This window comes from Oncorhynchus masou, chromosome 22 (assembly GCF_036934945.1).
Source record: "Oncorhynchus masou masou isolate Uvic2021 chromosome 22, UVic_Omas_1.1, whole genome shotgun sequence".
NCBI lineage: Eukaryota > Metazoa > Chordata > Actinopteri > Salmoniformes > Salmonidae > Oncorhynchus > Oncorhynchus masou.
Window position 1 is genome coordinate 39,465,279 of NC_088233.1, and position 23,831 is coordinate 39,489,109.

The 23,831-nt window shown below is 45.1% G+C and overlaps 1 protein-coding gene across 4 annotated transcripts in view; it reads right to left on the bottom strand.

Moving 5' to 3' along the window:
* Positions 1 to 23,831, bottom strand: part of jph3b (junctophilin 3b) — a 47,586-nt gene that overhangs the window by 1,477 nt on the left and 22,278 nt on the right. Inside the window, exons 3-4 of one of the 4 annotated variants that reach the window (XM_064930190.1) lie at positions 8,496 to 8,620; positions 1,944 to 2,956 (exon numbers count right to left, since the gene is read on the bottom strand). In XM_064930190.1, the coding sequence (XP_064786262.1) occupies positions 1,944 to 2,956; positions 8,496 to 8,620 (1,138 nt within the window). Of the gene's footprint in view, positions 1 to 1,943; positions 2,963 to 8,495; positions 8,621 to 23,831 lie in introns of those variants that run through there. The other 3 variants (XM_064930189.1, XM_064930191.1, XM_064930192.1) reach the window with 3 other exon arrangements.

The window sequence follows — 23,831 nt, forward strand, 5'->3', positions numbered from 1 at the left end:
GGCTTTGTTACTTTGGTCCCAGCTCTCTGCAGGTCATTCACAAGGTCCCCCCGTGTGGTTCTGGGATTTTTGCACACCGTTCTTGTGATCATTTTGACCCCACGGGGTGAGATCTTGTGTGGAGCCACAGATCGAGGGAGATTATCAGTGGTCTTGTATGTCTTCCATTTCCTAATAATTGCTCCCACAGTTGATTTCTTCAAACCAAGACCTAGCTTCAGTCTTCCCAGCCTGGTGCAGGTCTGTTTCTGATGTCCTTTGACAGCTCTTTGGTCTTGGCCATAGTGGAGTTTGGAGTGTGACTGTTTGAGGTTGTGGACAGGTGTCTTTTATACTGATAACAAGTTCAAACAGGTGCCATTAATACAGGTAACGAGTGGAGGACAGAGGAGCCTCTTAAAGAAGAAGTTACAGGTCTGTGAGAGCCAGAAATCTTGCTTGTTTGTAGGTGATCAAATACTTATTTTCCACCATAATTTGCAAATAAATTCATTAAAAATCCTACAATGTGATTTTCTGGATTTTTTTTCAAATTTTGTCTGTCATAGTTGAAGTGTACCTATGATGAAAATTACAGGCCTCTCTCATCTTTTTAAGTGGGAGAACTTGCACAATTGGTGGCTGACTAAATACTTTTTTGCCCCACTGTAGCTCTACCTGTACACATACAAAATCAAAGGCACAGCTAATGTGTACTTTATTTAATGTTGGTATTTACTCTGTATAATTAGGTTCATTTGAGAGATATGCATTTTCATGTACTGTAAATGAGTCTCTCAGTGTTATTGAGAGCCAGCATGTTAAAACAGCAGACTATTAGGGACATCTAACTGATGGGTTTTTGTAACTGTGCCATGGAAAATGTATAGGACTGGAGCACTCATAAAAGGGAAAGAGCATTACAAATGACCTATGTAATTATCAAAGCAATTACTTAAGTTGAGTCCATAGTATGACATCTAAAATACTTTAAAATGTAATTCACATGCTCATTGGTAGCCTCTAACAACAGCTATGTTTACTCTACACCATGCAACTGAATGATCATTCCCGAAGGATATGTATGTTGTGTATAATTGATGCATTTCATATGCCAGTGACCCTGTCTTTACGTTGGTGCACTCTCCATGCCAGAAATGTTGTAGATGGCTCAGTTCACTGATCCCATTTGTCTGTGTGATACGTGGACATTAGCTCCATGTGCACTGTTGGCATATCCTCGTGGATATCTGTATGTTTAACTGTGCTGCTGGAATAGATTATAGGGGAGAGCTTTGTGCAAAAGTGTTCTACAGTGCGATCACTTGCAGAATCTGTGTCTGCTTATGCGTGAATGTATCTGTGTTTCATGTGAACCTGTCTTACACAAGTCAGCTGCATTACTCGCCTCTCTGCGGCTGCAACCCCCCCCCCCCCCAGTCACCATCACACGCCCACTGATTGGCTACTGCTGGAGCAAGGCATAAGCTGTTTCCTAGCAACAGAGCGTGGGGCAGCCAATGCGGGGATGCTTTGTGGAAGGAGCTACTTTGCCAATCTGCTGTTACTAAGGTGCAGTGGGAGATAGCTAGCTGAGGCTGTGTGGTGCGGTGGAGGGGATGTGGGAGGTTAGAGTGTCCAACCATAGAGTCTGTGTTGTGTAGAGCACCTGCCTATCAGGGGACTACACCAGGGCCCCGGATGCTCCCACTTACTACTGTACATAGCTACTGTATGAGTTCATTCTGTTATTATGTCTGTACATCGCACAGTAATGATACATTCATAGCTCTTCTATCATTGATTACAGTACAATTGTGTCTGAATGATGTGTAATTGCAGTTAACATCTGCATGCAAGTGATTACTCATGCGTGTGTGATTTTTCTGCATGTGTGCACATGACAAGCAAATGATATGACTAAGTGTGGCTATGAATGTGTGGGTGAGAGGAGGCGTCCTTACCGAGTTTGCTTTGAGCTGGGTTTGTTTCTTGTCGTCGTCGTGTTCTAGTGCAATGGGTGAGGATTTCTGTGGGGGGGAGAGGGTGAGATCCCTGCGCAGAGGCCGAGCCTCCAACTTGTCCCCCTTGCTCAGACTGTCTAGCTTTTGCATTGAGTCTGGGGCCGGTCCCTCCTTTCTCTCTTTGCCCTCCCGAGCTCCTGATGGCCGTGCTGCCTCCCTTTCCCTGCCCTCCCTGGCCTCCCGGGTCTTAGAAGGCCGCTGTCTCTGCAGCGTGTGGGAGCGGGCCTCGCCACTGTAACCATGGTGCTCCTCTCCCAGCCCATAGGGCTTCTGGGAGTTGGAGTCCATGGGCTGCAGCGGCCTCATCTCCATCTCGTAGTTGCTCAGCTTCTCCTCATCCTGCTCCAGCAGCCGCGTGTCACCGCTGTGCGTCCGCTGGGACCTCCACGATGCCGACGGGCAGTCCGACCATCGGTCCCTGGAGGCCTTGTGATTGGACGAGCCATGCTCTCGAGACCTGTGATTGGAGGAGGCGTGCTTATGGCCGTGGCCGTTGGTGCGGCCCCTGGCCTCGTCCTGGACAGAGGGGGTGGTGGAGCGACTGCTGCCCCTGCTGCCCCCCCTGCTGCCCTCTTTAGAAGAGCGTTTGTCCTCGCTCCAGCTGTTGGCCCTTAGGTACTCCCCTCCTCCACGGCCCTCCATCAGCACCTGGATCTCCTGGCCACCACTGCCCCCTCTCCCACCCCCACCGCCCCCTCCCCCACCGCCACCACCCCCAGCGTCGTCCACAGCACTCTGCCGCAGGAAGCGTGCGTTCTTGGTGCGGTATGGCTTGGAGGTGGTGGGGCTGCAGGGGGGCGAGGAGGGGTGGCTGGCCTCAGGACTAAGGTCAGGGGTCAGGTTGGGGGGTGTGGTGCCCTTTATGTAGAGTTCAGGACTGTCTGGCCCCGTGCCACTGGAGATCACCTCAATGTCGTTCTCACTGGAGTTCTGATGCTTTGGCCTTTGGACCTCTACTCCTGACCAACAGCAAAGAGACACAGGGAGAGAGACAGAGAGAGAGACAGACACAGAGAGTAAGGACAGCATGACACACAACTTTGGTTTAGTCACATTTCAAAACATTGGCATAGTTCCATTTCAAAGTGAATGATTTAGAGTTATTTAGCTATTCTCTGTTTTGCATGCATGTAGTCCAACATCTGCTTTATGGGCGAGACCAATTTACCCTGTGAATGCCATGAACAACTGTACTGCTAATGTCAACCAGATTATGTCAGTATAATGTTAAGGAAGTCAAATGGAAGTGCATCTGGAAGGAACCATAACCCCACACATTGACTTTAATTAAATGACCTAATTTCCTTTCCAGAGATGTGTGTAGTTGACATCCCCATTCTATTATGCAATCATGCACACAGCATATAATACCTCTTTAAATCAGACAGACTACTCGTGACCACCCTTGTCTTGTCTGTAGACTAGACTCCTCCTCTTTTCAAGTAAGCAGAACCAGAGTGAGATCGGGAGCTGGTGAAGCATTCTTCTCAGTTACTCTAAGTCACCCCTCTCTTTCTCTGCATTGCCTACCTTACATTGTTGTCTCCTAGTCTGCACCCAGACAGTCACAGCACACAATCTTTATCTTTTGCAACACAACACAGTACACTCATAGAAGAAAAAGACCCTTGAAGAACCTTTTGGGGTTCAAAACGATTGTCACTGTGGGAGAACCTTTTCAATTCAAAAAGTTTCCTTGTGGAACCCCTCTGAAAAGGTTCCTTCAGGAATCCCTCTGAAAAGGTTCTTAGAGGAACCCCTCTGAAAAGTTTCAAGCATGAACCTTTTTGTGATCAGAAGATGGGAGGCGTGGCATATTGGCGTGGCTTTCAGATAGTTGTTTTTGGACACCTGTGAGAGTAAATGTTATACCTATTCATGTGTTCTGTTGTATTGTCATTATAGGTTAAGGTTGTACACTGACAGTTCTGAAGCCTCGTTAAAATACTAACAAAATTGTGACTATCTGAAAAATGTAATGCTATTTGGCTCTTAGTATCACATGCACTTATGTAAGTCTTTGGAACTGATAGTGTACAAGCTTTGCCTTTAATAACAGTATAACAGAACAGGCATGACATTTACTATCATGGGTGGACAAAAATAACCTTATTAAAGCCATGCCTCCAATCTTCTGTTAGGCTGCCACCGCTACAATATTATTGCTGTTACTCTTACAGAGCTAGCTAAAAGCTAGGCTGAAGATACTGTAGCTAGCTAGCGACCTAAGCCAACATCCAATCAAATCATCAGTCATCAATCTTCATAAACAAAAGTTATTACCATCACTTTTTGGAATAAGCAGTCATAATATAATTGGCTTTACAGCCAATGCTGTATTACTTAATATTGCTATTGAGATAGTAATCTCATGGATGCTTCAGATATAAGAATGGATAATTGTTTACAAGTTGCTAGCTATCCCATAAAGCCATCGCCGAAAACCACATATTTCATCTTCTTCTGAGTCTGGCAGCACAACAAATCCAACAGCTAAATAAATTGCTCTGCATGCACCAGAGGAAAAGTTCCTCCAGGAACCCTGTGCTATATTGAAACATTAAAGGTTCCTCTACGAACACCTCAACTAACCAAAGGTGCAAATATTAACCCATTGACTGCAATGGTTACTTGAGGAACTCCAGGTGTCCTTGAGGATCTCCAGGGTTCCTTGAGTCACCCCTAATTCTAACAATTTACAGCATAACACATTATCACTCTGATCCTCAGCACTGTGCTCAATTGGCTAATTTATCATGCACAAATAATGTATGCATAGGGTATGAATGGCGAATGAAGTTAGCCCCTCCCCTCATCATCAAGAGCCACTTGCCCGCCCTCTGATCATTCTCACCTCTCTTCCTCACAGAAGAGTCCTACTTTAAGCTTTCCTCAGCAAGGCTTAGCTAACCTGGCTAGCTTGCCGCAAGGCTAACTATCCTGCTGACTAGCTTTTCTACCTGGAAGGGTAGAATTACTAGCTCGCTCTCTCGTTTAGCTTAACCCACCACATTGACTAGACCAACCGTCCTAGCTTCACTGCTTATCGGTTGAGAGCCATGCTTTTCTTCGCTTCGAGACCCACAAAGCGCTAGCTTTCTTTAGCTAACATTGTGCTAACTAACTAGGCTACTAGCCCATGAGCCAGATCAACTCAATCAACCTGCATAACAGAAAGACATTATCGGCCACTGAGAGGAATGCATTATATTTTCTGCAAAGAGATGCATGCTTATGATAGGACAAAACAGATGAAAAGGAGCTTCATGTCAAATTGAACATCCACATTCTCATGTGGAATTCTAGTCTCGTTACATTTTCATCAACAAAAATGAAAAGTAAATGATAATAGTTATCATATTTCTAAGTGCATCTGGTCTTGTTATCATCATTCGTTTTCATCCGGAAAAATAGGTAGTTGCCGAGTAGTCATAGTTATCATAGTTATTGTTGACAAAATTAACACTGGGTTGACGGCATTCACCAACTCAGTGGTAAATCTTGGCCTACTGAGGATGAGAGACTTCCAGTGCTGGGCATATGCCCAATGTCTGTGTGCACGGTGTGACCTCAATCGTCAGATAAAGGTGACCTCCACCTCTACTACAATGAAAGTAGTCCGGGTAGCCATTTGATAAGCTGTTCAGGAGTCTTATGGCTTGTGGGTATAAGCTGTTAAATTAAGAAGCCTTTTGGACCTAGACTTGGCGCTCCGGTACCGCTTGCCGTGCAGTAGCAGAGAGAACAGTCTATGACTAGGGTGGCTGGTGTAACGGTCTGACGAGGAGGAGTAGTAGGAAGGATCGGAGGACCAAAATGTATTGATGCTTTGCCTGGTGGTTTGTCAGAGGGCATAGAGGGATTTCTTATAAGCGTCTGGGTTAGAGTCCCACTCCTTGAAAGTGGCAGCTCTTCCCTTTATCTCAGTGCGGATGTTGCCTGTAATCCATGGCTTCTGGTTGGGGTATGTACGTACGGTTACTGTGGGGACGACGTCATCGATGCACTTATTGATGAAGCCAGTGGATGATGTGGTGTACTCCTCAATGTCATCGGAAGAATCCTGGAACATATTCCAGTCTGTGCTAGCAAAACAGTCCTGTAGCTTAGCATCTGCGTGATCTGGCCACTTCCTTATTGAGCGAGTCACTGGTACTTCCTGCTTTAGTTTTTGCTTGTAAAGAGGAATTCGGAGGATAGAATTATGTTCAGATTTGCCAAATGGAGGGCGAGGGAGAGTTTTGTATGTGTCTCTGTGTGTGGAGTAAAGGTGGTCTATAGTTTTTTTTCCTCTGGTTGCACATGTGACATGCTGGTAGAAATAAGGTAAAACGGATTTAAAAAGTTTCCCTGCATTAAAGTCCCTGACACTTGCGCCACCTCTTTTAATAAAAAAACAAAATAGAGATATTTTTATTTGACCCCTTTTTCGTGGTATCCAATTGTTTTTAGTAATCTCTCTTGTCTCTTCGCTACAACTCGCGTACGGGCTCGGGAGAGACAAAGCGCCATTCACCTGGCAACCTTGGTTAGCGTGCACAAAATAAGTTTCAAATAATGTGAAAAAACACACACAATAGCACAATTGGATAGGAACCCATAAAACAGCAGCCATCTCCTCCGCCGCCATCTTTAAGCATGTTTCTTGGCTCTCCGTCACCAGAAAAGCCCCTCGATCTTCGCTCCTGGCACTCCCCTGAGGTAGTGGCAACGAGGAACGTGATGACGACACACTCGTCACTCACAGACTGGGGCGTAGGTCACGAGGGGAAGCCAATAAATGGGGTGTGGAACCCACAACTCTGCATTGTTCACATAAATTACCTTGAATTGCTGACAGTGCTTCTCTCTCTGAGACACTTTTGACCCTCCCTTCAGAATGTTCACGTCTTGATCAGAACGGCATTTGCTCCCGTCACTTACACAGTCAGGATTATTCTGTGGCAGAGTACTGTCACTTTTTGACACTCAACATGTCTGTCTCCGAGAGATGTGCGTGATTGGTTCTTCGAGCTTCTGAGATTCTGGTGAATCCCTCTTGTGAGATATCTCACTTATAATATCAGTGAACCGGGGTTATGCAGTATAGTAACCTTAGGTTTTATTCACCCATAGCAGCTTGTTGAAATGAACTCTTTTTCAGAGCAGTTGGGACAATCTGCTGCCATGGCTCTGAGGATAAACCCAGCCTTCTAGGGAATCTGTGACTGTGATTCTTTATAATGTCATGACATTAAAAACCGCTATCAAGGTATCGTCAGGTACGTGGACAAAAAAAACATGCTAGGGACAGTATATGTCAGGAAGTGTGTGTGTATGATTGTGTGTGTTTGTTTGTGTGTGTCAGTCAGTCTGCCTTGCGTGGGCTTGTTGGAAAGGTCATTGTTGACCTCCCTCCAGCTTCCTGTTGCTGCCTCCATCACTCATGGCCTGCACTGCACTGTGGGTAACCGGTCCCATTGGGCCCAAGCACATACTCTACAGCAACCACACGCCTGACACTGACACCTGATTTACTTTGTCATTGTCTCCTATCTATCTCCATTAGTTACATGTTCCTCTCCATTAGTTACATGTTCCTCTCTCCATTAGTTACATGTTCCTCTCTCCATTAGTTACATGTTCCTCTCTCCATTAGTTACATGTTCCTCTCTCCATTAGTTACATGTTCCTCTCCATTAGTTACATGTTCCTCTCTCCATTAGTTACATGTTCCTCTCCATTAGTTACATGTTCCTCTCTCCATTAGTTACATGTTCCTCTCTCCATTAGTTACATGTTCCTCTCTCCATTAGTTACATGTTCCTCTCCATTAGTTACATGTTCCTCTCCATTAGTTACATGTTCCTCTCCATTATTTACATGTTCCTCTCTCCATTAGTTACATCTTCCTCTCTCCATTAGTTACATGTTCCTCTCCATTAGTTACATGTTCCTCTCTCCATTAGTTACATGTTCCTCTCTCCATTAGTTACATGTTCCTCTCTCCATTAGTTACATGTTCCTCTCCATTAGTTACATGTTCCTCTCTCCATTAGTTACATGTTCCTCTCTCCATTAGTTACATGTTCCTCTCCATTAGTTACATGTTCCTCTCCATTAGTTACATGTTCCTCTCTCCATTAGTTACATGTTCCTCTCTCCATTAGTTACATGTTCCTCTCTCCATTAGTTACATGTTCCTCTCTCCATTAGTTACATGTTCCTCTCTCCATTAGTTACATGTTCCTCTCTCCATTACTTACATGTTCAGGAGACATATGTGACAATGAGGTGGTTGCCTCCCTTTGATATGGTATTTTCTCTCAGCATTTCGAGTTGATAACATAAAGTGACGCATGGTAAGTGTCAAATAGACTAATAGCATTAGTGCATTGACATTTGTGGTTATAAAAAGACGACTGTGTGTCTTCAAAACTGGTGCTTCTGGTGTATTGTATTGGTGGTTGCCATGGGGATGGTGATCCCGGCAGTGAGTGGTGGCACACTCACCGTTTTCGCGGTGCTGGAAGGAGGGGGAGAACCCTTTGGCGGTGACCCTGGCGAGGCGACACTCCTCCTGGGCCTTCTGGCTGGCTCCCATGGCCGCCTCCGCCTTCCCCCGTGCATGGGCCGTCCTAGGGGGGAGGGGGGTAATAATCATATTAATAAAAAAATCAAAATAAATTCAAGACAGCAACTAAACGGGGCATGTTGATATGACTGACTGTGATTGTACTGTAAGTGCATTGGAAAGTACAGCTTTTTTGTTGTGCTTAAAATATAATAGATGGCCAATTTCCCCTTTCCTAAGAGCCACTCTGTTTGAGGTCAGGCCCTCTGAGTAGTAAGAGGCTGACCAGCTGGGATAGCCTAATAAATAATGCACCTGCAGAAACAATGAGCCCACCCTGTATTCCCAGACATAATCACTGTCTCCTCTGTGTTTTCATCTGGCTGCTCTCTCATTGATCTCTGCCATATTCGTTACCTACCTTCAATCCCACGTTAGACTCAGATTCCTCTCTGCAGTCTGGTGAGGTAGCCTACTGAGTGTACAGTACATACGATGACAGACAGACAGCCCCAGGCTTTCATCTTTCTCTGCCATGCTACTGTGGTCTTATAAAAGAATAGAGGCCTGATGATAATGTGCACTTACAATCCCTTCAAATGGATAGTTCTGTTTAAGCTCGCATGACATAATGCCGACATGAAGGCGTTTTGCTTTTACCATTCTTCCTAGTCTCTCTCTCTCTCTGTGTGTCTCTCTCTCTCTGTGTGTCTCTCTCTCTCTCACTGTGTGTCTCTCTCTCTCTCACTGTGTGTCTCTCTCTCTCTCTCTGTGTGTCTCTCTCTCTCTCACTGTGTGTGTCTCTCTCTCTCTCTGTGTCTCTCTCTCTCTCTCTCTCTATCTGTCTCTCTCTCTCTGACTCTCTGTCTCACTCTCTCTCTCTCTCTGTCTCTCTCTCTCACTCTGTGTCTCTCTCTCTCTCCACCCTCTATTCAGTCTTTTTCCTTTTCTATTTCCCTCTCTCCTCCTTGTTTGTGCAGGAACTGTCTTGGTGCAGTATTGCATGTCGATGGTTATTGATTTTTTTTGCCTCTCTGTTTCTTTTTGCTTCTGGCTCTCTTCACCCTGGCAATAGAGCCATGCCGGACATGTCAGAGAACTCACAGCACTGTGTGTATCTGTGTCTGTGTGTGTGAGCGAGCGAGCGAGATATTGTATGAGTTATAGCGTGACTAATAGTCTGTACATTTTTCTGTTTATTAGGTTTAGTTAGCCATGTGTCAAGTGTTGGCTGGCTTGGTGTGTTTGGTAGGGACACATTAGTGGGTGTTGGAGAAGGGTGTGGTCAGGATGGGGGTGAGGAGGCAGCTGAGGTGAGATAGAGCTCCATTTCCTGCTCTACACTGGGAACTAGCCCTCTCCTGGACCGTTGTCCTAGCAACTGCAGGAACGAAATATTGAGAAATAGCGAGAGAGAGAATGAGAGAGAAAGTGAAGGGAGGCAGCGTGAGGGAGGATAGGAATCTTCCATTCAGTGTTACTGTGCCCCAGAGCACTGCATGAGTTCATTTAGAGTTTCATGATTCAGACATAATGCAGTGATCATCGCTCTCTCAATTCAATTTCAATTTCAATGTCAATGTAAGGGCTTTATTGGCATGGGAAACCTTTGTTTAGAAATAGATAATAAACAAAAGTGAAATAAACAATACAAATTAACAGTAAACATTACACTTAGAAAAGTTCCAAAAGAATAAGGAAATTTCAAATGTCATATTATGTATATATACAGTGTTGTAATGATGTGAAAATAGTCAAAGTACGAAAGGGAAAATAAATAAACATAAATATAAATTGTATTTAAAGTGGTATTTGTTCTTCACTGGTTGCCCTTTTCTTGTGGCAACAGGTCACAAATCTTGCTGCTGTGATGGCACACCTTGGTATTTCACCAAACAGAAATGGGAGTTTATCAAAATTGGATTTGTTTTCAAATTCTTTGTGGGTCTGTGTAATCAGAAGGAAATATGTGTCTCTAATATGGTCATACATTTGGCAGGAGGTTTCCACCTAATTTTGTGGGCATTGTGCACATAGCCTGTCTCGTCTTGAGAGCCAGGTCTGCCTTCAGTGGCCTATCTCAATAGGAAGGCTATGCTCACTGCATCTGTACATAGCCAAAGATTTCCTTAATTTTGGGTCAGTCAAAGTGGTCAGGCAATCTGCCACTGTGTACTCTCTGTTTAGGGCCCAATAGCATTCTAGTTTGCTCTGTTTTGTGGTAAATTCTTTCCAATGTGTCAAGTAATTCTCTTTTTGATTTGGTTGGGTCTAATTGTGTTGCTGTCGTGGGACTATGTGGTGTTCTCAAATTCGAATTCAGATTTCTTTAGTGACATGAAATACAATTTGTAGATATTGCCAAAGCAGCATAGTGGTACAGTATTTCGGTAAATACAGTACAATGCAATGAGGTTACAGTTAATTTCACTAGTAATAATAATAATAGTACATATAGTCATGTATACAGGTACAACACTACTGCTGTTGTACTGTGTAATCGTCAGTCGATACATTTAAAGAAAACTAAGATTAGAAAAAGAAAGGTTAATAAATAACTAAATGTACACGGATGATGTTTACATTATGTATTACTTGTAAACTATATACAATGTACATACTTTAGGGAATTAATGGTAATGGGATTAGGGTTCTCTCTCTCTCACACACACACACACACACACACACACACACACACACACACACACACACACAGTAGGGATGGCGTGTAAGGCAAATATTGATCTGATCTATATTTACTGTGGTACTGGGTTGGGGTGTACTGATTTTCTGTCTATTTACAGTATATTCGGAAAGTATTCAGACCCCTTTACTTTTTCCACATTTTGTTACGTTACAGCCTTATTCTAAAAATGATTAAATAGTTATTTCCCCTCATCAATCTACACACAATACCCAATAACGACAAAGCAAAAGCAGGTTTTTAGAAATGTTTGCACATTTATAAAAAAATATATTTAGAAAATATCACATTTACATAAGTATTCAGACCCTTTACTCAGTACTTGTTGAAGCACCTTTGGCAGCGATTATAGTATTGAGTGTTCTTGGGTATGACGCGACAAGTTTGGCACACCTGTATTTGGGGAGTTTCTCCCATTCTTCTCTACAGATCCTCTCAAGCTCTGTCAGGTTGGATGGGGAGCATCACTGCACAGCTATTTTCAGGTCTCTCCAGAGATGTTCGATCAGGTTCAAATCCGGGCTCTGGCTGGGCCACTCAAGAACATTGAGAGACTTGTCCACAAAGCCACTCCTGCGTTGTCTTGGCGTGTGTTTAGGGTCATTATCCTGTTTGAAGGTGAACCTTCGCCCCAGTCTGAGGTCCTGAGAGCTCCAGAGCAGGTTTTCATCAAGGATCTCTCTTTACCAGTGGAGGCTCCTCAGAGGAGGAAGGGGAGGACCATCCTCCTCAGTGAAATTTCATAAAAAGAAAGTGAAACACTAAAAAAGTTTTTGATAAAACGATACTAAATATATTCATATGTCACCAAATAATTGATTAAAAAAACTGTTTTGTAATGAATGTCTATAGTAACTTCAACAGCACTCTTTGGGGTAGCACCATGGTGTAGCCAGAGGACAGCTAGCTTCTGTCCTCCTCTGGGTACATTGACTTCAATACAAAACCTGGGAGGCTCGTAGGCCCCATCCCCTTCCAAAGACCTACAGTACCAGTCAAAAGTTTGGATACACCTAATTATTCATGGTTTTTTCTTTATTTTTACTTTTTATTTTATTAAAACTATGAAATAACACATGGAATCATGTAGTAACCAAAAAACTGTTAAACAAATCAAAATCTATTTTATATTTGTGATTCATCAAAGTAGCCACCCTTTGCCTTGATGACAGCTTTGCACACTCTTGGCATTCTCTCAACCAGCTTCATGAGGTAGTCACCTGGAATGCATTTAAATTAAAAGGTGTGCCTTGTTAAAAGTTCATTTGTGGAATTTCTTTCCTTCTTAATGCGTTTGAGGCAATCAATTGTGTTGTGACAAGGTAGGGGTGGTATATATTTGGTAAAATACCAAGGCCATATGATGGCAAGAACAGCTCAAATAAGCAAAGAGAAACAACATCACTACTTCAAGACATGAAGGTCAATACGGAACATTTCAAGAACTTTGAAAGATTCTTCAAGTGCAGTCGGAAAAACCATCAAGCGCTATGATGAAACTGGCTCTCATGAGGAACGCCACAGGAAAGGAAGACCCAGAGTTAACTCTGCTGCAGAGGATAAGTTCATTAGAGTTATCAGCCTCAGAAACTGAATCCCAAATAAATGCTTCAGAGTTCAAGTAACAGACACATCTGTTCAGAGGAGACTGCGTGAATCAGGCCTTCATTGTCGAATTGCTGCAAATAAACCACTACGAAAGGACACCAATAAGAAGTAGAGACTTGCTTGGGACAAGCAACATGAGCAATGAACATTAGACTGGTGGAAATCTGTCCTTTGGTCTGATGAGTCCAAGTTGAGAGAATGCTAAGAGTGTGAAAAACTGTCATCAAGGCAAAGGGTGGCTGCTTTGAAGAATCAAAAATATTCTTACGTCTACTCCCGCTCCTCCCCTCCAGCGTTCGGTTTACTAACCACCGGCCCTGGCAACCATCATTACGCGCACCTGTGTCACATCATGAGACACACCTGGACTCCATCACTTCACTGATTACCTCCCCTATATCTATCACTTCCTTAGTTCCATTCCCCAGGCAGTATTGACTATGTGTTTCATGTCTATACGCTACTTGTGGTTCTTGTATTGGTCTATGTTCCGGTCAATATTTAACTGCACTTGCTTTCCAACTCCCAGCGTATACGTTACAAATATCAAGTACATTTGGATTTGTTTAACACTTTTCTGGATACTACATGATTCCATATGTGTTATTTCATACTTTTGATGTCTTTACTATTATTCTACAATGTAGAAAATGGTCCAAATAAAGCAAAATCCTTGAATGAGTCAGTGTGTCCAAACTTTTGACTGGTACTCTACATGGTAATTATGACCACTTCCAGAGGATGACCTCCAACCAATCAAAGCTTATGCAGTATGAACTAACATGTTGTCCATCCAATCATAGGATTAGGATCAGAGAATGAACCTAGTATGTTGTATTGGGGTTGTGCCACAGATCATTATGGGGGGGGGGGGGGGGTGTCACGCCCTGGCCATAGTTTGCTTTGTATGTTTCTATGTTTTGGTTGGTCAGGTTGTGATCTGAGTGGGCATTCTATGTTGGATGTCTTGTTTGTCTATTTCTGTGTTTGGCCTGATATGGTTCTCAATCAGGGGCAGGTGTTAGTCATTGTCTCTGATTGGGAACCATATTTAGGTAGCCTGGGTTTCACTGTGTGTTTGTGGGTGATTGTTCCTATCTCTGTGTTTGTTTGCACCAAATAGGCTCAGTCACTTTGGTTTTTATTTTTTCCTTGTTTTGGAAGAGAAGAGAACGTGAGCCGGGTGCGCCATTCTCCTTGCGGAGATGGTGCAAAATCCATCAACACGGTCGGTCCCTGGGATTGGGCTGGCCAACACGATTCGGTTTGCTTGGAAGGAAAAGGAGTTGGAGCCTTTAGGACGGGAAACTTTTGGAAGGACAATATTGATGGGGATTCTAAAGCTGACGGTGAAGGACGTGTTTTGTTTCCAAGGCAACTCGTTGGAGGGAGCATACGACGTGGCACTGCATACGACGTGGCACTACATACAGAGGAAAAACACGATTATATCCTGAGAAGGGCAAGAGCTGTGGGAGGTGAGAAGCCGATGAGCCACTATGAAATAACAAGCCTGGCGAAGAACAACTTTAGGGTTGTAACTGTCAACATATACAACCCATACGTTAAGGACGAAGAGGTGAGGCCTTTCTGTCTCCTCAGCAAGGCACCTCAAAGACTCTCTTGGGTTTTGGAATGGGAGGAGAGGTTTCCAGGCCCTCCTCAGGGAGGACCCAAAGGGACATGGTGGCTACCTCCATCCTCCTGCTATGTTCTCCCTGGGGGCTGACAGGGGGACGTTGTTTTATGCACGTCAGCCTCCATTTTGCAGGCGCTGTATCGCCTACGGCCATATCTTCGCTTCGTGCAGCGCAAGAAAATACAGATTTTGTGGATCTGGGGAGCACGAGGCGAGGGATTGTGACAAGCCTAAGGCGTGCCACGGGTGTGGCTCGTCAGCACACGTGTAGCGAGGGTGCCCGGCTTGTCATACGCATCTGCGGCTGGTGGGGGAGCAGGGGTGGGATGGGGGAAGAAGAGGGGAAGGAAGCACGCCTCATGACCAGAGTACAGGTCCAGAGGGGAAGGCCGCAAGGAAGGAGGAGAAGCAAGAAGCGGCGGATGGAAGAGAGAAGGAAACGGAAGGCACGGGAGTAGGAGAACCAGGAAAGCGGCGGTAGAAGAAGGCAAGCGAGTGGAGGAGCATGAGAGAAGAAAGCGAGGGAGGGTGGTGGAGAAGGAGACGGTGGAAGAGCAAGTAGAGTGGGGGGAAAGTGCCCTGGTGGAAGAGATGAGGGGTATGGTGGAGGAGCTGGCGGGGGGAGGGTGGTATCTCTTCACTGCCGCCATCACCAAAGAAGAGAATGAAGAGGAGGGTGCGATTGGCCGACAATGAGAGGGAGGGGATGGTCAAGAGAGTGAAGGGGGTGGGAGAAACCTCTGGGTTGCTGCTGGTTTTCCCCAGACCCTAAACTTCTGGTGGGTGGGGTCAAACCTAACAAGACTCAGGACTGGGTACAGGAGGAGGTGGGGAGTTTTTTGTTTGGGGACTCCCCTCCCCTATTTTTTCCAAACCAGCTGCAGCACTGGGGAGGGGGAGGATTGTGGGGGTAGACCCAGGGTGCAGGGCACCCCGGAGCCAAACACTATTCCTGCATCCTGGGTTGGTGAGATGGAGGAAGAGGGGGGATGTCGATGGTGTTTTCACAGGTAGATATGGAGCACGGAGGCATTGGGTGAGTCTCCTGTTTTTGTTTTTTTGTGTCTGGGTTTAGTATTTGAGTGTATTACATGTTTTTATTTCATGGGATCTAATTTTACTTTTGTTAGTTTAAATGTAAGGGGTTTGAGGGATTTTGTTAAGAGGAGGGTGGTCTTTAGTTATTTGGAGGGTGTGGGTTTTGATTTTTGTTTTTTACAGGAGGTTCACCTGAGGGATGGAGGGGATGTTAGTAGGTTTAAGAGGGAGTGGGACAAGGGGGAGTCGGTTTGTGGTATTGGGGGGGTGCACTCATCGGGGGTAGGGATTTTGTGTGGGCACAGGGAGGTAAAAGTGGAGGGTTCTTTTGTGGTGATGCAGGGGAGGGTTATAGGGGTGGATGTCACCATAAGGGATTGTAAATTTAGATTAGTGGTGGTGTATGGCCACAGGTGGTGGCAGACAGGAGGGAGATGGTGGACTGTCTGGCGCCCCTGTGTGTCACAAATAGGAAATTAGTGATAGGGGGGATTTTAATACAGATTTAGGAATAGGGGGGATAGCATTGCAGGCGCCATCACCGGGCTAATGGCTTGCCATGGTCTGGTTGATGGTGGCCTGCACACTACTCCGAAAATGGCCGGTCCTACATGGCGCAACTGCAGGGGGGTTGTGCGGAGGCTCGACTATATTTTTGTACCCAGGTCTTTGGGTAAGTTGTCTGGGCGGCTGTTGCCTGTTTTCTTTTCGGATCACGGCGGGGTGCTCCTGCAGGTGGGGTCGCCAGTCTGCCTCTTTGGTAGGGGGTACTGGAAGTTAGATCGGGAGGTGCTGAAGGAGCAGGCTTTTGTTGACAGGTTTTTTGGTTTCTTTTGGAGGCCTTCAAGCCTCCAAAAGAAACCAAAAAACCTGTCAACAAAAGCCTGCTCCTTCAGCACCTCCCGCTTGAAGGCCTCCGGTCCATGTGCGAGGGGGTGTTAGAGTGGTGGGAATTAGTTAAGGTGAGGATTAGGGCTTTTATAATAGGGTATTGCAAGAGGAAAAAAAGGGAGGAGAGGAGGGAGGTGGATCGTATCCAAAGGTTAATTGAACTCGAGTACGAGGCAGGCAACCTCGGCGGGTCGTTTGACTGGGAGAGATCCGCAACCCTAAAGTCGCAGCTCAGGGAGTTGCAGGAGCGGAAGGCTCGAGTTTTCCTGGAGCGTGCCCATAGTGGCTTTCTAGAACACAATGAGACTTGTTCTGCTATGTTCTTTAAGTCGGTTAGGGCCAGACAGAGTAGGAAGGTAATGCATGGCGTTAGGGAAGAAAATGGTAGTATAGTTAGAGAACCAGAGGATATGGTCAGGGTGACAACTGATCATTTCCAAGGTTTATTTAAGGAAAGGGAAATAGATGTAGAGCAGGGAAATGTGTTTTTAGAACACTTGTCCAGGCGGTTGCCGGTGGACATTAGAGAAGTGATGGAGGCCCAGATCTCACTAGAAGAGGTTGAGAGCGCTCTTAGGAGGATGGGAAAAGGGAAGGTGCCTGGGATGGATGGGCTGCCGGCTGAGTTTTATCTCAAGTTTTGGGGTATACTTGGACCAGTGGTTCTCGAAGTCTTGAAGGCCATCCTTGAGACGGGGGTCCCGGGGGGGATCAATGGCTGTTGGTGTGCTGTCACTTTTATATAAGAAAGGGGAAGTAACAGACCTTGGCAACTGGCGGCCGTTGACCATGCTGTGTGTAGATTACAAGCTACTTGCAAAGGTTTTAGCAGACCGGTTGCGCACAGCCCTTCCCTACGTCGTCCATGAGGATCAGACATGCGGGGTAGAGGGCCGCTCTATTAGATGGAACCTACAGTTAATCAGGGACTCCATCGCTTGGGTTGAAGATAGAGGATTGCCTTTAATGGTAGCAGCGCTAGATCAGGCGAAAGCCTTTGATCGCGTGAATAGATCCTTTTTATTCAGAGTGTTAGGTCGATTAGGATTTGGGGAGAAGTTCATAGGATGGATTCGTACATTATATGTCGGAGCGGGGTGCCGAGTTAGTGTAAATAGTCACTTGGGTGACGTTTTTGACCTCTCGTCTGGGGTCAGGCAGGGTGCCCACTCTCGGCTCTCCTCTTCGTTCTGTACATGGAGCCTCTGGGGGCTGCCATTAGGGCAGACACAGGGGTGGAAGGCTTGCTGATCCCTGGAAGTGGTGGGCTGCGTGTTAAGATGACGCAGTACTCCGACGACACTTCCTTGCTGCTATGCAAGGACTCGTGCCTGACAAGGTCCCTTGCCATCTTTGGGGATTTCACCCGAGCGTCGGGAGCGGTTCTGAACCATGCAAAGTCTTCCGTCAAGTTTTTCGGAAGATGGCGCGGTAGAACGGATGTGCCCGGGGGGGTTATCTCTCTGTGAGGGGGCCCTGAGGATTCTTGGGGTCCATTTTGAGACCTCCGGCTCAGCGACGCTAAACTGGAACATGCGTATCGCAGTGGTACAGAGGAAGCTAGCAATGTGGAAGGCTAGGTATTTGTCATTTATGGGCAAAGTCATGGTCCTAAAGGTGGATGTGTTGCCGTCTCTTTTGTTTTTGGCATACATCTACCCTTTGCCGGCTTGTCTGAGGAGGCCTCTAGTGAGGCTTGTGTTTCAGTTCATGTGGAGTGGCAGGTGCGAGTGGGTCGCCAGGGCACGCATGCTCTGTCCCATCGGGGAGGGAGGTAGGGGGGTACCACATTTCCCCCTCAAGCTGGACGCAATTTGTTTCTTTCTTGTTAACGGAGCTTGCTCATCCAGTGATACACCCGTCCGGTTACCTCCTGCGGGTGTTCTTCTCGTATCCGGCGAGAAGCGTAATGGTGTGGTCTATCACGGGTCCTCGGGCGGAACAGCTGCCGTGGCACTTTGGTCATGCGGCCAAGTGGCTGCGTGCGCACCCTGAGGTTGAAGTTGCCCGAGTAGGTTTAGATCACAGGCACCTGTACGAGGAGGTCAGAAAGGCAGGCAGTCCGGTGCCTGTAGTGGGCATCTCAGAAGTGGTCTGGGAGGGGGTGCAGGCGCGGGGTCTGGACAACAGGCTCAAGGACCTGAATTGGTTGAGCCTCCATAAGTGCTTGCCGGTACGTTCCATCATGTACCGGTATAGTTTGGTGCAATCCCCCACCTGTCCAAGATCCTCTTGTGGCAGGGAGGAGACTGTGCGCCATGTCTTTTGGGACTGTGCCTTTGCCGGAGTAGTATGGGCTAGGGCACGGGTGTTGTTAGGTTTGGTAAGGGGGATTTTGTATTGACGTGGGCCAGGTTAGAGAGAGGTGTAGGGAGAGCGAGAGGGACCGATAGGGACAGGTTTCTGCTCTGGCTTCTCATGAGTCTCTTTAAACGGGGGCTGTGGGAAGCCAGGCAGAACATGGTGAAGACAGGGAGAGATTGGGGGGTGGAAGGAGATTTGAGGGGGAGGATGAAGAGGGAGGAGAGGAAGTGCGGGCAGCATGCTGCTCGGGAGAGGTGGAAGGGGGGTTTAGGGCTGGGTGTTATTTAGATTTGTAAGGGGATAGATTAGGGACGGGGAGATAGGGAAAGGTAGTTTATAGGGTGACGGGGAGGGAAGATGCTCCCCTGAGGTTTTGTTTGGGGTTGTTGTATAGTTAAATTAAAATACCATTATTGGAGTATGTATGAACATTATGAGTTGTAAAGAATGAATGGTATTGAAGGTAATAAATTATTTTTTATATAAAAAATAGGGCTGTTTTAGGTTTTCGCACGTTTGTTATTTTGTTAGTTTATCGTGTATAGATTCTTTATTAAAATAAAATGAATAACAACCACGCTGCATTTTGGTCTGCTCCTCCTTCTACAGACGAAAGCCGTGACAGGGGGGTTCTATGTGTTGAGAAGCTTGGTGAGTTGGGGAAATTATTGGATAGTGATAGTTGAGCATTTTTGGGATATTATTCAATTCAAATTTAGTTTCTTAAAATTACAGGAGACAGTAGAGATAGATTCTAAATAGTTTTCTTGGTTTTAGAACTTTATTTTTGTGTCCAGTTAGTGCAATTTATTTCAATTTGCCTTGCTAACTTCAGTAGCAAGTAGCAGTAGCTACCAGCTCGAGTGTGCAGTTTTCACCACCAACACTACAACAAATGTTGAAGAACCCCTTTCATTCTTAGGGAAAAGGTGTGAATTAAAACCGAGGGTCGACCTCTGTGTAACCATGTGCGCTGAGAGTCGGGATCTAGTCGCATCTAAATAGAAAACAAGAACCACAAACAGCGCACAGACATGACACTGGAACAGAAACAATGACGACTGGGGAAGAAACCAAAGGGATTGACATATAAAGGGCAGGTAATCAAGGAGGTGATGGAGTCCAGGTGAGTGTCATTATGCGCGTACCGCTGGTGACAGGTGTGCGCCATAACAGGCAGCCTGGTGACCTAGAGGTCGGAGAGGGAGCACACGTGACACTGCCTGAGATTAGTTTCATGAAGAGGGATGAAAAGGTGAGGGCATTTAATACCAATTGGTATTAAATGTATAGCTGGTTAACAGGGAGCCTTTCATCAGGCCGCCTGTATTGCTGGCCTTGTCTGCTTTCTGGAAAGTCTGAACCTTGGGTGAAAGATTGGTACAGTGACCTGAAGAACACAGATTGTTCAGCTAATCGGCAAAACAAAAGTAGGGAGCATACAGTGAGGGGGAAAAGTGTTTGATTTTTTTGTACGTTTGTCCACTGACAAAGAAATGATCCGTCTATAATTTTAATGGTAGGTGTATTTGAACAGTGAGAGACAGAATAACAAAAAAATCCAGGAAAATGCATGTCAAAAATGTTTAAATGATTTGCATTTTAATGAGGGAAATAAGTATTTGACCCCTCTGCAAAACATGACTTAGTACTTGGTGGCAAAACCCTGGTTGGCAATTACAGAGTTCAGACATTTCTTGTAGTTTCTTGTAGTGGTTTGTCCCACTCCTCTTTGCAGATCTTCTCCAAGTCATGAAGGTTTCGAGGCTGACGTTTGGCAACTCGAACCTTCAGCTCCCTCCACAGATTCCCTATGGGTTTAAGGTCTGGAGACTGGCTAGACCACTCAAGGACCTTAATGTGCTTCTTCTTGAGCTACTCCTCGTGGAGTAGTAACTACTAACTCCACAAGCTACTCCTCGTGGAGTTGCAATGATCATGGGAACAGTGAGGAATCAGCCCCTGCCATTCAAGTCTCAATTATCTCAAGGCTTAAAATTCCTTCTTTAACCTGTCTCCTCCCCTTAATCTATACTGATTGAAGTGGATTTTCACATCAATAAGGGATCATAGCTTTCACCTGGATTCACTTGGTCATGGAAAGAGCAGGTGTTCATAATATTTTTTACACTCAGTGGATTTGTCTTGAGAAAAGCTGCTAACCTTATGTTAGTGTAAAAGGGGCCATGCTTACAATCTTCAATAACCTAGAATGGACTGACTAAGGCATAGCGAAGACACGGCAAGGCGTGAGAGGCTCCATCCCAAATAGCACCCTATTCCCTATATAGTACATTAAGTTTCACCAGAGCCCCATGGTGAAATTGGTGCCATTTGGAACACAAAGAGTCTCACTAATCCTCAGGATGACACATGTAAGCTGCCTCTTTTTAATAAGTTGCATCAAGATGGACTTAAGCGGAGCCAGAGATGATTCATGCTTGTTTCCGGTATCAGTGCCTCATCAGCAGCACATGTGTGTAGGACAGGATTCTGTTTTAAACATGACCTACAAGACACAGGGACTCTGATAAGCTTATTTAACACATCTCACAAACATCTGTTTCTGTCTACTGTTACTTTGGTCTCCATTTGCCCCTGTTTGTGAGGGTTTGTTTGTGTGTGTGTGTGTGTGTGTGAGGGAGAGTTTGTTGTTGTCCAAAATATTGTCTATATTATTATTTGACTATGCATTAGTGCTTGGTATCTTTCCTCTTACAGTAACTTTTGTCTTGGTGTTCTACCAGGAAAATACCTTCCCTCTCATGATATCTGGGTTAGTCTGAGTACTGCATGCACCAGAGAATTGTTCTACAGGCAATTCCAATTTTTAGCATAGAATGGCTGAGGTCAAGCTCTCTTCTCACACACTGTTCCTGGAAATGTGCTCCCCTGTCCTCTCTTCTCACAGACAGACATATGCTCCCGACATTCTCCTTACTGTATTTAGCACAGCTGCAAAGTAAAGCAGTGACTGCTATTGTTCCTGTATACAAAATAAAAACATTTCTCTGTCCTTCCCCAGACAACTGCACAAAACATGCTGGGCTGTATGGGTCTTATTTAGGGTTCCTACTGAACCTTCTTACAACTCTGAGCTCATTATTTTACCCCAGTTCTTCTCTTCTCCTCTCCCTCCATTCCACAACAGTGACACACTGAGTCAGCTGACATGGGTTGCCATCTTCTGCTGTAGCGAGAACCTACAGTGCCTTCGGAAAGTATTCTGACCCCTTTACTTTTCCCACATTTTGTTACGTTACAGCCTTATTCTAAAATGGATGAAATAAATATTTTTCCTCCTCAATCTAGACACATTAATCCTTAATGACAAAGCGAAAGGTTACAGTACCAGTCATAACTTTGGACACACCTACTCGTTCTTTTTCTTTCTTTTGACTATTTTCTACATTGTAGAATTAAAGTGAAGACATCAAAGCTATGAAATAACACACGGAATCAGGTAGTAAGCAAAAAAAGTGTAAAAACAAATCTAAATATATTTTATATTTCAGATTCTTCAAAGCAGCCACCCTTTGCCTTGATGACAGCTTTGCACACTCTTGGCATTCGCTCAACCAGCTGCTTGATGGTTTTTGTGACTGCACATGAAAACTTTAAATGTTCTTGAAATCTTCCATATTGACTGACCTTCATGTCTTAAAATCACGATGGACTGTTGTTTATATTTGCTTATTTGAGCTGTTCTTTACCTTAATATGGATTTGGTATTTTACGAAATAGGACTATCTTCTGTATACCACCCCTACCTTGTCACAACACAACCGATTGGCTCAAACACATTAAGAAGGAAAGAAATTCCACAAATTAACTTTTAATAAGGCTCACCTGTTAATTGAAATGCATTCCAGGTGACTACCTCATGAAGCCGGTTGGGAGAACGCCATATGTCTTATTTCATAGTTTTGATGTCTTCACTATTACTCTACTATTTTGAAAATTGGAAAAATAAAGAAAAAACATTGAATGAGGTGTCCAAACCTTTGACTGGAACTGTATAAAAAAATAAGAAACAGAAATACCTTATGTACATAAGTATTCAGACCCTTTACTATGAGACTCAAAATTGAGCTCAGGTACATCCTGTTTCCATTGATCATCCTTGAGATATTTCTACAACTTGGAGTCCACCTGTGGTAAATTCAATTGATTGGACATGATTTGGAAAGGCAAACACCTGTCTATATAAGGTCCCACAGTTGACAGTGCATGTCAGAGCAAAAACCAAGCCATAAGGTCGAAGGAATTGTCCGTAGAGCTCAGAGACAGGAATGTGTCGAGGCACAGATCTGGGGAAGGACACCAAAACAATTCTGCAGCATTGAAGTTCCCCAAGAACACAGTGGCCTCCATCATTCTTAAACGGAAGAAGTTTGGAACCACCAAGACTCTTCCTAGAGCCGGCTGCCCAGGCCAAACTGAGCAATCAGGGGAGAAGAGACTTGGTCAGGGAGGTGACCAAGAACCCGATGGTCACTCTAGAGTTCCTCTGTTGAGATGGAAGAACCTTCCAGAAGGACAACCATCTCTGCAGCACTCCACCAATCAGGCCTGTATGGTAGAGTGGCCATACAGAAGCCACTCCTCGGTAAAAGACACATGACAGCCCACTTGGAGTTTGCCAAAAGGCACCTAAAGGACTCTCAGACCATGAGAAATAAGATTCTGGTGTGATGAAACCAAGAATGAACTCTTTGGCCTGAATGCTAAGCGTCACGTCTGGATGAAACCTGGCACCATCCCTACAGTGAAGCATGGTGGTGGCAGCATCATGCTGTGGGGGTGCCATTTAAGAATAAAGCTGTAACGTAACAAAATGTGGAAAAGGTCAAGGGGTCTGAATGCTTACCAAATGAACTGTAGATACGTATTTAGTGTGTGCCTTGTGTAGATACTTAGCTGTAGTCAGTGATACTTAGCTGTAGTCAGTGATACTTAGCTGTAGTCAGTGATACTTATGTAGATACTTAGCTGTAGTCAGTGTGCCTTATGTAGATACTTAGCTGTAGTATACTTAGCTGTAGTCAGTGTGCCTTATGTAGATACTTAGCTGTAGTCAGTGTGACTTAG